The 13,876-nt window shown below is 38.7% G+C and overlaps 2 protein-coding genes across 2 annotated transcripts; one reads left to right on the forward strand and one right to left on the reverse strand.

Moving 5' to 3' along the window:
- Positions 1 to 641: 641 nt before the first annotated feature.
- On the reverse strand, positions 642 to 7,968 carry gdpd1 (glycerophosphodiester phosphodiesterase domain containing 1). Its single transcript, XM_079272336.1, has 12 exons — positions 7,920 to 7,968; positions 7,780 to 7,830; positions 7,060 to 7,209; positions 6,713 to 6,755; positions 6,295 to 6,430; positions 5,497 to 5,542; positions 5,152 to 5,273; positions 4,824 to 4,913; positions 4,451 to 4,584; positions 2,912 to 2,971; positions 2,526 to 2,577; positions 642 to 2,111 (listed from the first exon to the last, which is right to left on the reverse strand). The coding sequence occupies exons 3-12, from the start codon at positions 7,193 to 7,195 to the stop codon at positions 1,977 to 1,979; spliced, it is 954 nt and encodes a 317-aa protein (XP_079128462.1). The 5' UTR covers positions 7,196 to 7,209; positions 7,780 to 7,830; positions 7,920 to 7,968; the 3' UTR covers positions 642 to 1,976.
- Positions 3,004 to 12,310, forward strand: tmem120ab (transmembrane protein 120Ab; the record flags this gene model as incomplete). Its single annotated transcript, XM_079272335.1, has 13 exons — positions 3,004 to 3,299; positions 3,454 to 3,531; positions 9,657 to 9,775; positions 9,911 to 10,027; positions 10,138 to 10,197; positions 10,320 to 10,415; positions 10,531 to 10,620; positions 10,825 to 10,890; positions 11,044 to 11,105; positions 11,199 to 11,291; positions 11,488 to 11,552; positions 11,840 to 11,908; positions 12,197 to 12,310. The coding sequence occupies exons 2-13, from the start codon at positions 3,487 to 3,489 to the stop codon at positions 12,308 to 12,310; spliced, it is 996 nt and encodes a 331-aa protein (XP_079128461.1). The 5' UTR covers positions 3,004 to 3,299; positions 3,454 to 3,486.
- Positions 12,311 to 13,876: the final 1,566 nt, after the last annotated feature.

The following is a 13,876-nucleotide window of genomic DNA, read 5'->3' on the forward strand; positions in this document are numbered from 1 at the left end:
GTTGCTGACCATCACAATATAGATTTTCAATGAAATTAAACGGTGTGGAGCACTTCAATTGGTAACTTTAACACAGTAAAAACAACTTAATTGTTAACACGACAGCTCAATAGCGGACATTCCGGAAGACGGGAGCGATCTTGACAACTGAGTTGACTGATCTTTGGCAAAAAATCTCACTGGCCGTTGACTTGATGAGTAATTGACAGCTGTATCAGCCAATCAGCAAGCTGATCGGGCATAGCAACACTAAGCTTATTGGTCGAGGGAGGAAGCTAGTGACAAATTATATTACTGGATTTTTGTTTTTTTTAAACTAAAGTCTCCATGAATGTACACTACTAGTACATGTTACTGTAGTTTTATAAATCAAGCAAGGGGAAGAGCAGATAGACCTCACGATCTGTTTGGATGCTTTTATCATGGAAGGTTTATTCCCGCTACAGAAAACATCTTCAATCCTTATCTACAGCGCCATCTCCTGTCAGTCTATGGTTACCAACTATTTATCCATATACATTGTCGTTGTTGCAGTATTTGTTTTTATGTTTATTGAGAGATAAAAATTGACTTTTCAATAATCTCATTAAATCAAACGGCAAACTCCTTGTAAATGGAAAGGCATTTTAATTGGCTCTGTCAAAGATGAACAAATGTATACATTTAGGCATGCAACACCAGTACAGCATAGATAATGGCATCAAATATTCACTCCTACTCGATTTGTGTAATATGATTGGCAGATCACAATGACTTTGGATGTACAGGTGTTCTCAAAACAAAATATCAGACGAACGACTCGCCCAAAATGCCCAACAACAAACAAAAGAAAATCAAACGGCAACACTGATTTACCTGTAAAACACCGAACATTCAACCAATACTACATTCATCATTGACCCTCAATGTGTGGTCACAAGTCTGGATAACAGATCAGTGGTATGCATCAACATGTATCAAAGTTTTTACTTTTTAAAGCCCATACATTAAAAATGATCATATGTCTTAAATACGAAGTTTCATTCTGTTTACGATCACACAGTAGAAAACTGTACGACTCATTAGTATAATGAAACGAAAAAGGTTCATTTTGTGCAAAGTTTCTCTCTTAGATTCATGATAAACTCAGTCAGTTTCAGTCATTTCACTGGATTCAGAGGAACATGTAGAGACAACCCAACTACATACAACATTGCATTTAAAAACAGTTTGTTTTGTATTTACAGACAACTCTCCTCAGTCCTCACTCTGCTCCTTTGAAACTCGATGTAGCCGAGGACTTGTGTCTGCACGCTGTTATTTATGACATTGAAATGTTTTATATGTTCTCGCACAAAAAAAAAGTAATCTCTATAGTGTATTATTGCTTATATGTTTTCAATTTAAAAGACATTATTAAATTCAAGGCTGCTATTTCAAAGGCAATTTTGTCCCATTTTATAGATATAAATAGAAGTGCTAAATTTGAAATTCAGAGCATTAATAAAGCATCAAACAACTATTTTCTATATAAAGAAATAGTCTAGTAGTAATGGCGTCCTGAGCAGAAAATAAAGTCCTCTCCCTCCGTGTGTGTTGTATCCGAGCTTCTCTGTGCTTTGTTTACTTAGCCGGTCCTGTCGCGTGTGCATGTTAGTGCATGTGAGTCCTAGTGTGTAATCTAATAACGCTGTCACCACCATGGATGTAAAAAAAGAACTGGGTACAGCATGGGGCGGTGGGGCGCATGAGGCAAAAATGGTGAGACTGCCGGTTATCAAAGTACCCAGACGTCGTGAGAGCCATGTGGCTCTACCTATCCCTCAATAGATACGCTCTGAATTTTGAGTTTACCACCTTTTTGAAAAGATCATGTGGTTACATATTGAACTCTCACGTGTGCAACAAAGAACCTGTGTGTCCTTTAAGAGTATTCTATGTGAGTGAAAGTACAGAGGTTTTTGGTTGTGCAGGTCAGTGAGGTAGATTTTGGCAGGTCACTGGGGCTTAGGAATACCATTCCTGTCCAAGAAGTCTTTCAGCCTGGAGGGGAAATCTGTCATAACTCCTGTGGCTCCCAAGTCAAATGCCCTCTGGAAGTCCTCCTCGTCGTTCAGAACCCAGATGTACACCTAAAGCCAGAAGCAGGACTCGGGTTAAAAACACACTCATCACACAGCGAAGGTTAAAGAATGCGTCTGAACTCTAAGAGCAGTGTTCGCAGCCACTCTAGCCTATTTGTGAACCTGCAGGAAGCCTGGACATTTCCCAGTAACTGCTCTTAACTATAAGCATAACACTGCAACAACTTCCACAAACGGCTATCGGCAGACGGGCTCTTTTCTTTCCTCTGGAAAGTTTTGCAGTTATTCTTGGACGAAAAGACAACACAGGGAAAGTTAATATTGACAGAATTCTGAATATGTCACTAGTTGGTCTTAACTATGCACATGTTAACACTGGAAGAAATCCTCCTAAAACATCTAAAACATTATGAGGTATGTATATGTATGTATGTATATATACCTCATAAAAGAGCTACATACCTGTATTCCCCTGGCAGTTAAATGATCAAACAGAGCTTTCCTCATCAGCAAACTGCAAGAGAAGAAAAAAAATACTCTTCTTTAGGGAAAACTAAGTATAGCAAAGCTAGAGAAGTTTAGTTGCACAATTGTTAAGGTTTTGCATTGATCCTTGTCATGCATGTGTGTATTATTTTGTCATGAGTTATCAGAATTCTTCCCAATGTCACAAATAGTGTTCAAGAGAGAGACAGTCACAAATACAGTACATGCAATGAGAGTGAATGAAAAAGCACAGATATATAGTATGCAGATTTACAGTGTGAAATACACCCATAGATTCAGCAGCGCTGACATTAGAATAAAGACAGACGGGTTTCAAATACTCAGACAAATTGGTGACTTACGTGTCTGCCAGCCAGGCGATGATCCGCTGACTCCTTGTTAATGTGTTGGGATCCTTTACTCTGCAAGATCACACAGAAGAAAGTGTCGGGGAGTTACATTCTGTATTTATTGCTACATAAATACTGTAGTGGCCTCAACAGAAGTGTAATGAAGGCAATCACTTCATCCTTAATGAATGTCCCGTATAATCGGCTCTATGACCGAGCTCCTCATGAGGCAAAGGCTGTGAATGTTTTTATTTTAATGACTTCATTAGTGAGCGAGATCATCTTCCAGACAGCAGAGACTGAAAGGACACAACCAGTGCACAGTGTCGTGGATACACATGAAGAACAAACTATTCCTTACAAACTATTCCAAGTGCAAGGACCAGGGACCTGACGGAATGTAAGATTAGACAAAATTAGATTTGAGGTTTTAGTTGGTTTGTATCTTTTACAATTGAAATGTGCTTATAGTTTATTGCTCAGTAGCACAAATAACACTGCTGGTTTCACTGTCATACCTGTAATGATGCCTCACTTTAATTTCTACAATCCAGCTTCTATTCACCATCTGCGTCGCTAGTTTCCCCATGTCTCCAAAATGTTCGTACGCATGGGTCAGAGTCTCCATACAGGTGAGCGCGTTCTCCGTCAAGTTTGTTTTTATAGATCGCAACGTTTGCGTGGGAAGCGGCGTGCGCCTCTTTCAGACCTGTTTTGTGCAACGGTTATGAATGAGACCTCTGAGCTCTCAGCCAATAGAGTTGGCGCATATGACACGTTAAGGTCATGTGGTAACCCCCCCCCCCCCCCCCCCATCTAGGTTCAAGGTTTGTCCTTGGTGTCTGGTGTCAGGATGTCTATTTGCAGATGAAGGACACAATGTGGCTGAACGGTCACAAAATGTCCAAGTAAATAGACCTTCAGCTCATTTTATTTGTGTCAAACAGCTGTTTCCGGCGTCCATAATGGATCCTTAAGCTCAACTCCACAAATTGAGAACTATGAGCTGGAAAAATGTTTCCAATGTCAAGTTAACCTTTTTCAGTAAGATTTTAAACGAGTGAGTTGTGCTAGTATGTGTGTACAAGTTTATTTTATATCTAACTACAGCTGCTCAAAGCGCGTTGGCCAGCGCTGTCAGTTAAGAAGTAAGTTTGTTCCTGTTAATGTTTTAGAGTTTGGGGCAGAATTATAGTTTGATCTTCTTAAACTCTGTCGTATAGACACCTTTTTGGAACTTGAGCTACATTTAAAAAAGGAAATAATTCTTACCCCTGTGAACTCAACCTACCGACCTCCTGCTATCAAATGCTGTGTACTTGTGTACTGATCCCCTCTGGTAGAGTGTAGTATTACTGTTGTATCTTACTCACAAACTAGGACCGTAGAGGAACTGTATCCATGTTGTGTTGCACAACAACCAGCACGCTGACCGTACAGTGTTACTGAAGGTTGGTGCATGCTGTGGACCTCTCCCAGAATTATTATTTTTTTTATATATAAGTGCATGTCTTCATTCCGGCTTGTGTGTGTGTGTGTGTGTCTACCTACTTGGTGATAATGGAGGGCATGGGGATCTCCAGAAACTTCTCCTTGAGGGGAACGAAAGGCAGAAGGCCGGTGTAGAAGAGGCCTAACAGCTGCAAGACTCTAGGAAGGCTGAACATCACTGGAATACGCGGGTTCTGCAAAAAACAACGATGAGTTATGGTCAATTCCCTAAAATTCAGTCATTACTGGTGATAATAAGTGACATTTAAAATGTACAGTGAAACACCTACAGTCTATAACCGACTCAGTAGTTGTATTGTAAAGAGCGCTGAAATAATACTATTACTGGTAGAAGTGTTTTTGAATGTAAGATTGTCTCCCTGAAATGACCGGATTGAAGGCAAAGTGAACTTTGCATTTAATGTAAATGTACCTCTTTGTAACACTTCTTTACAATCTTGTTGCTGGTGTTGCCCCAGACCGTCAGATGCTCTCTGTCGTACTTAACCACCAGCTCAGAGACCTGCAAAGTAAGTTTCAGCGTCAGCAACTTTAGACATACGATGACGTAATCGCTATTGCTTCTTCTTTCAGGACGAAAAAATACAGCAAAGATTCTGTGAATAGCAATAGCTGTTTAATAGACAAGGCATGGAAAAATGGCAAACTAAAAGAAAGATGGATTAAAAACAGGACAGCTGCTTTATACGAGGGATAAGTACCAAAATAAATAAATAGGACACACACACACAAACACACACCTTCTTGATGAGCATGTCGTTGTTGACCTTGATGTCAATGTTGACGGGGGTATTGGGAAATGCATCAAAAACGTCCCTGAGAAGAGGAATGCGTTTGTCCTCTCCCCCCTCACAGAAACACTCTGCACAGACGAGGACAAGTGTTGTCATCACTTCAACCGTGTTCAACAGTTATCCATCATAAGTAAACTGAGATAATAAGTGAATTAATCCATTTCGACTGGTGAATTGGCAAACCTCAAATAAACCTATTTATTGATGACTGAAGTTGCGGATATGCATCTGTATGTGGGTTGTGTGCTAGCCTTGTAGTAATTACACCAGTCATCGATATGTGATGCTCACCTCTCTGAAAGGATACACCCAGCTTGCGGAGGTATGGAGGGAGCTCCTGCAAAGAGCACACAGTGGTTAACAGACAAGAAATGCAGTGTATAGACAGTCTGTATGGTCAGGTCCTATCTAGAGGTGGGGTGATGACACATTTATCTCTGTCAATATAAAAAGAGAGAGGAAGGCAAGGACACGTCAAAGCATGAGTTGCGTAAAGTTATCTGTGCTTCCTTTGTTCTACAAGGCCAAAGAGCAATGAAGCTGTGAACCCAATCTTCAGTTACACAAGTATAATTATGGTGTCAAATTACGTAAGGCCTCGCCAAGAAAACCGAGATCTCCGTTTCATAATCCATTAGACGTGTGGGCCGTCAAAGATGTGCAACACCGAATCTAGCGGAAGTCCTGGGTGATCAGCAATAATCTGCTGACTCACCAAGCATTTCTGCTAGATCGGATTATTTTAATCAGATAAAAGTCTGTCACGTGACTTGGTGTGGACCTTGCACATGATCCATCGATGCTGTTAAGTCATTCACAGAAATCTCGACACAAAGACAACTGTTTGATTTTTTTTTACACAAATATTTGTGGAACTCTTGGCCTCTGTCTATTACATGTCAAGACTGGCTCATACAAAAACAGCTTTTTCCATGTTTTAACAATGTCAGAATCACAATTATTAACATTTTCATTTTTGTAGGTTGCCTACTAAATGATAAGGAACATAGCGAGGTTATAAATGAGTAAAGTGTAGTTATTTCTCTGTTGGATATAGAACTTAGGGGATATTGCGGAGCAGTAACTCACAGTGTAGCACATGTTGGAGATGTGGGCGTTGATGCCAAAGGCCCTCTGCAAGCTGGCATCATGTGACACCACTACCTCTTCATCTTTCGTCAGGTGACAGTCCAACTCCAGCATGTCTGTGCCAACATCCACGGCGCTGCATGGGCCAACACACAGTAAACATAATGTAGTTATCACTCCATATTATCACGTACACGTTCATTAAAACCAAAGAGCAGTTCAACCTCCCAAACCATTAACGAATCGATCGGAAACAACCGCAGCAGCTTATCATCTGAGGCTTTGACGTGAACCATTATCTCGAGACAAAACAGACCGTGGTCACAAACAAAGCTCAGATGACACAAACTAACCACAATCACATGCACCAGTTATGCAATGAAAGAACTTTGTCATTGTGAATAAGGTTTATTCTCACTGCTTGAAAGCTGCCATGGTGTTTTCCAGGTTTTCACCAGCTCCTGTAATGAAAGAAGTAAAAACACTCAGCGTGGTACAGTGTTTTCTGTGTTAGCATTTCACAATAAAACCTGTCTGATTGAAGTACAGTAATAAATACATTGCATTATAACCAAAGTGTAGCTGCTGACAGTTGAATGGGCACAGACATGAGCATGAGGCTCAAGATGGAAATTAAACATCTTCATTTACAAAATCCCTTGAAAAATAAGTTGGCGATATATTTGCCATGCACCAATTTGATTTTAAGGGCATTTTGAGAACATGATCAATGCTGAAATCAGAGTGAGTGTCACACAGACTCACCTCCGCGATGGGAAATGTGCCTACTACAAAAAGTCTCTCGCTTCTTCCGGTGCAATAGATTTGGGCATTTGAGCAGCAGGGCAGAGGTGAGCACGTAGCCCGTTACCGTCGACAGGACGTACACAGCAGCACACATCTCCTATCGGTCGTCTGCAAACACAACACACTCAAAGTCAATGTCTACAGTTTTAATACACTCACTTTTCCCCCAATTAAATAAAATACCAAACATGAGAACTTATCAAAGTTAAGTGTTAAGGCTGTTAACCTGACCAACAGCCAAAGGTATTACATTTATATTGATTTAAATAGAGATTTATATCAGAGAACTGTAGTAATAATAATAATAATAATTCATACTTGACAAATTATGGAAAATTATTCCCCAATTATCAAAATTACAATAACTGATTTGTGTCAACTAAGCAGATATGCTCTTTGTGAGATGCAGGACTAGTTTGCACCTCTCAAGTATTAGATAAAATATTTTATATTTTACAATTCAGCTTTTCTTGTCTCTTGTTATTGTGACACTTTGAGCTTCCTTTGTTGGAGAAATGATTTAAGTTCAAATAATATATTGACTACATAACATTAAGGACATTATTTCTCAATACACAGTCGCAACAACAGGTTAAGTTTGAATAACCAGTTTTACTGACTATAGCGTTCTAGCTAACGTTAGCTGAGCTGGGCTCGAGCTCACCAGATTAATCTTACCTTTTTCATCAAGTTATATTGGTTTCCTTTTCTTTCTTTGTGTTGACTCACCTGCGTAAAAACCAGTGTGAGTAAGCTGGTGTCCAGTAATCTGAACAACAGCAAGCTGTTGTGAATGAGGATAAACGGATCACACTCACCTCTCTCTCCTACGCCACAGCTGTCTCTCAAAACATTCACCGGCCGCTGTCACCTGCGAGCGCATGCGCAAAACTGTGCTCCCTCAAAGGGGCAAACGCGATGTCACTTCCGCCCAAATATTTCAGAAGAAAGGCGGCATTTCAAATGTTTTCTACCGAATAAAATACTAGTTTGTTTTTCTTAAACTAGTGTGTCTGATGATACATCACATGTCAGCAAAAGCATATCGGAGCAGTAATAAAAATGGCTCATATGCTACGTACGTACTCTTTTATAATACACACCATACTTTCTGCTCGACTGTACCTACTGTGTAGATTTATGGATTCATTGTACTTAGTGTAAAGTACCAGACTTGTACTAACCATGCACAGCAGGGCACTATCATTATGTATGTAAACTGTATTCTATTTTGTTTTTGGTTTATTTTAGTTTCTAGCTAAGAGTTTAGATATTCATGTTTTTAAAATGTAATTTCTTACCTCTTTGAGTGACATGTCATTTGTGGTTCATTTGTCTCTATCCACCTATCCATCTCACAAAATATCGCACTAAACATGAATATATTATTAATCATCATTAACTGTTCCAACATATAGTGTTAGTTATGTTGACTTGTACCTTAGCGTTCTTTTAAACTATTTTAATTTGAGGACAGAGTGCAAGCCAGCAATTCTTTTCAATTGAATTTAATTTAATTATTAAAGGGGACATGTACAATGTCAAGACAGTAATACAATAAAAATACAATACAAATAAACACATACCATTTTCATAGTAAACTATTGAAATGTATTTATTTAAAAAAAAAAGAAATTCTCCACCAATTTATCATGTGTGCCATCAAATTACAACTGCCAAACCTTTCTCCTTCACATCAGTCTCGTTGGTAAAGTGAGTTTATAACTGATTTATTCCTTTCATCCACCAGATGGTGCTCATCTGCAGCTGTGTAAGAAAAAATTAAAAAATGCTGAAAGATAAAACATGCACAAAAGCTCAGTCTAATTTACAGGAAGCTGGGTGAACCATTGCAATGGCAACAATACAGACCTTCAGTACTTGAATTGTGTACATAGTTGTAATGTAGTTAACAATAAAATATCGCCTCTGGCTCTGTGAGTGATAACTGAACAACGTAATAACTGGAGAAGTTCCACAGAACAATGTCCAAGTCAAAACATTGCACACTTCTACCAGTCAAAGTTCACTTCATGCAATAAACCGTCCATTGGGATGTGATGCACACCGCGAAGAGACACACTTCAACATGGCATGAAGTGCCATTTTTTGGTCTCTAAACAATTTTAAAGCTTAACTGGGTATTATTTTCAGTGGGTCTGGGTCTGCTGTCGTATGAAAGATAAAGTGTTCACAAAATGCCTCAAGATTTAAGAGTCATTCTGGAGGAGTGGAAATGTCTGGAAGAAGAGTATCAACAACTTCTGGTAAGGATTGGACAAAAATCTGCTGACTGTTAGATTATGCTCATAGAGCAGTTGTAAACATCATGCTCAACGTAATGTTTGCTCGGTGTTTTACTAAATCATTTCACATGATAACATGTTGTTTGAACCGCTCTTGTGAAACTGCCATATGTCAGTAAATGAATGTAGAATACCGTGTGCTCCAGATTGTACTCTACCATATTCCCCAAAGTTTTTAAATGTTTAAATGCTCCTTGTGATCTACATTTTCTTTGGTTCCTGATGTAACCCAAAGTTCTTCTCATCCAGGAGACACACAGACTGTACTTACAGAAATTGGAGGAAATTTCCAAACTACAAAAAAACTGCTCTTCCTCCATTTCCAGTCAGCGCAGCAGACTGAAGGATGTGTCCCACCTCGTGAAAAAGTAAGTTTACACTCATACGAATTCATACAGATTCATGAAAGAAAGGCTTGCTGATATGTACAAAGTGGACCCCTCTCAGTTCAACAACCACACACAAACAAACATGTCATATTGTGCACTTCCAACATCCATCAGATGCCGCAAAGGACCATCAGAGGAAGATGCCAAGACCTTGGATGAAATAAATGAGAAGATAAAGACGCGACCAAATGCTTTCTTTGAAATGGAAGCTTTCCTTCCCGATAAAAACGGGTGATGACTTCTTTTTTTGAAATACAAGTTGATTCCATAAAAACTGATTGGACATTAAATACATTATCTGAAGTACATAAGAAAAATAATATGGTTTCTTCATATTTCAGTTTGTACCTCAGTCTGGTTCTTGGAAATGTGAATGTCACTCTTCTCAGTAAGCAGTCAAAGTAAGAAGTGACTATCAGCGCTAACTTCAATGCTTTACTTCCCTAAATCAAACATTTCCATGGCTGATTCATTAAAGCCGTGTACTGTTTATTGAGAACCGCATTTATATCGTCCTTGTCAGATTTGCCTACAAAGAGGAATACGAGAAGTTCAAGCTGTGCCTCACAGTCATCCTGCTGCTGTTCTCCTTCATATGCTATTTCTTTGTGAGCTACAGGTAAGAACCATCACATCACAGCTGCTCCAGCCTCGTCAGCTACAATGACTTTATCAAAAGGACGCTGCGTTTACTGCGTCTTAATCCGGCCCTTGTCCCCTATGCCTGATTTTAGATTTCTGGATGCAATCCTCAATTTCCTGCTGGTGTGGTACTATTGTACACTAACAATCAGGGAAAGTATTCTCATCGCCAACGGCTCCAGGTCAGCTCTTTCAACCATCCTACCAAAATAATGACAACTTTCCTATAAATAAACATATTGGTAGCTCTCTGAACTTTCATTTTTTTACATGTATTAAAGGCAATTATTCATTATTGCATAAGCAAATGGGATTTAAGCAACTAAATTCAACAAAGTGTAAAACATCAAGCCTAATATCTACTGAAAATGTATCCTGTATTCCAGAATCAAAGGCTGGTGGGTTCTCCATCACTACATCTCAGCTTTTTTGTCTGGTGTAATGTTGACATGGTGAGTACAGGAAGATAAAAACAGATTAAGAATCAATGAAACTATCGTAACCATTCAGAAAACGTAATTCATACGTGATCCTTACCACATGTACTGTTGTTGCCGTTAGAAAACACATCCTACATAATAAGACATATGTCCTCCCTTTCACAGGCCAGAGGGGAACCTGTACAAGATATTCAGGAACCAGTTCCTTGCCTACTCCTTGTATCAAAGTACAGTCAAAATACTTCAAAAGCATTCGTGGTTCAAACCCTTCAGAATCAAATCAAAGCCTGATGCGTGTTTCTTTCATCTGTAACTCGCAGGTTTTGTTCAGTGTCTGCAGTGCTATTATCAGAGCGGATGTCTGTACAGGCTACGAGCCCTGGGAGAAAGACACAACATGGATCTGACCGTGGGTGAGATACACTGAAGCACCAAGGACACAGAATACAGCCTGCACATCATAAATAAAGATTTTTAGTGAAGATTTTGGACTTTTGAGAGACAGTGATGCTCCATCAGGCATGTCTGGAGCTTCTCATTGTCACTGTTGTAATCAACAGATGTGTTTAAAAAAAAAGCATAATAATTTGAACGTTGTTCTGTTTTTAGAGGGATTTCAGTCGTGGATGTGGAAAGGGCTGACTTTCCTGTTGCCCTTCCTGTTTTTTGGTCATGTGAGTACATTCTGATTCAATTGAACTTGAGACATTTCCTCTACGTACTGCTTAACAATCATGCTTCGTCATGGTTTAGACTGGATGACAGAACTGTTAAAAAAAAATGCTGATATCATTGTAGACGTGATATTATTCAGCACTTTTGGGCATGATTTGAGACAATATTCAGGTTTTTGGTGATCTGAATAGCACCATAGCACGTGTGTCTGTGCTTGCACACCAACGTATAGGCATTCACTTTTTACAAACACTTAAATCTGAAGTCCTCCTGTTTTGTCTTGCAGTTCTGGCAGCTCTTCAGTAGCATCTCCCTCTTCAGAATGGCTCAGCTCCCAGACTGTAAAGAATGGCAGGTCAGTGTTCTCACAAGTTTTTTATAATTTCACCTTTTACCTGCTTGTATATTATTCAAGATTTGCTGTCTAAGTATCTATAATCTACCCTGCTTACTTATTATCGTGTTACCTGCATGGCTAGAGCCGTGTGCTCACTTTGTACAGCCTAGGGTTACATTACAATGGATTGGAATGAAATTGCATGCCCATCTGATCCCCAGCTTATATTAAGGAAATAATGATTAATGATGATTCATGAAAGCTGTTGTGCTTACTCATTGTTCTCTGTGTTCCTTGTGATGCCAGGTCTTGGTGTGTGGTCTCTGCTTCCTTATTCTGTTCATGGGAAACTTCTTCACCACAGTTGCTGTGGTCCATCACAAGGTCAAGAGCAGGAATCAGAAACCAAAGAGTCTGTGACAGCCTAGCCTACTGTGATAACAAACATCAACAACAAACATCAACAACATGTCTACAACATATTGTCTCAAATGCTACTCTCCAAATTAAGAGCATTATCATTACTGCTGGTATAAACATTATTTGCTCTGCTATTATATAACCAACTCCTTATAAGTCTTAAATATCTTTGCAAAACATGTAAAACTATATTTTACGTCTAATCAATCACCATTAAAGGTTGAATTATGCTCCACAAAATCTCCATGTTCTTATCTTTGTATAATTAGTCAAATGAAAGGAATAAGAGAACCCTCCAATAAAGTATTTCTCTTTACTATCCTCTGTGAATCTGTTTTTTAAGTACTACAAAGTCTGTGCTTATGCATTTGTTTGAATATGTTTGATTGGGGCATCCTTAGTCCTTTTTTCAATAACAAATTATTTTGCATGTTGTACAAAAACTGTGATGATCTTATACAAATTTGATTCATTATATTAACTGTCAGGCAGTCTAAAGTAATGACAATAAAACATATTATAATGCTAATAGGCAGTAGTTGAAGAAGTATTTAGAAGCGTATACTTAAGTAAATATATATATATATATATATATATATATATATATATATATATATATATATATATAGACCTAGTGGTCTTAGCAACAAACTGTACTTCAACTATCAAAAGTAAAAGTACTCATTTTGCATCATGGCCCCTGTCAGTGTTGTGTTACTGTATACTATTGCATCATTATTACTGATGCATTGTTATGTAAGCAGTACTTTAATGTTGTAATTTCAAGGTGGCACTAATTTAATACTTTTATAGGGTTACTCATGTAATTCATATTGCTTCTTATTTTATGAACTGGTTTAGTATTTAAAATACAATTAATCTCTATGCACACACAGTTAAGAAGAAAAGACTGAAGTAAAGTTAAAATGCTTTAAAATTGTACTTTAGTACAGTACTCTGCTGCTGAGAGGGGTCATTATGCACCCTAATAAATACCTCTCATACTTTAAGTACTTTTTGGGGGTTAATAGTTCTGAAGTTTTGCTTAAAACAGAGTTGTTATTTTTGGCATTGCTACTTTTACTTAATAAGCATGTAGAAACCCCTCACAGGTTGTTGGGCTCTGTGGAACTGTGCACAAAACACCCTTTAAGTAGCGCAGGACACCTTTGAGGAATCTGCCCTTCAGTCTGTCGAGGATACACACGTCTGCTGATTGAATTACTCAACCATGACCCATGGCCTGCTGTTCCCGTGAATGTATAACTTCCGTATCAACATTACTGTCTCGATGCACGCAACGATGTTAGGTAATGCCTGTAATGCCTGTACAGACCGGTCCACATTTTAATCACGTGTTCAGTGGAATTGGTAAATAAGCACATTTTACTTAAGCAGCCATAACCGTATTTTTAAAAGACAAACATCTGCTGTGTATTAATACATTTTTACCATCTCTAGATTTAAATAATTTGGCGTTAAAAGTGCAGCAGTCCACCCCCGCCGCCCGGGTTGAGTTGGTTTGATCCTATATGGCGGAAAGTTTCCTTCCGTGTTGAACACAGT

Source organism: Melanostigma gelatinosum (genome assembly GCF_949748355.1).
Source record: "Melanostigma gelatinosum genome assembly, chromosome: 7".
Classification (NCBI taxonomy): Eukaryota; Metazoa; Chordata; class Actinopteri; order Perciformes; family Zoarcidae; genus Melanostigma; species Melanostigma gelatinosum.

Coding starts and splice junctions, on each gene's coding strand:
- gdpd1 (XM_079272336.1), bottom strand. CDS start 7,195: ATGTGTGCTGCTGTGTACGTCCTGTCGACGGTAACGGGCTACGTGCTC. Junction 2,972..4,450: donor ATGCCCTCCATTATCACCAA/GTAGGTAGACAC, acceptor GTGATCTTGCAG/AGTAAAGGATCCCAACACAT. Junction 2,112..2,525: donor TAACTGCCAGGGGAATACAG/GTATGTAGCTCT, acceptor TTCTGGCTTTAG/GTGTACATCTGGGTTCTGAA.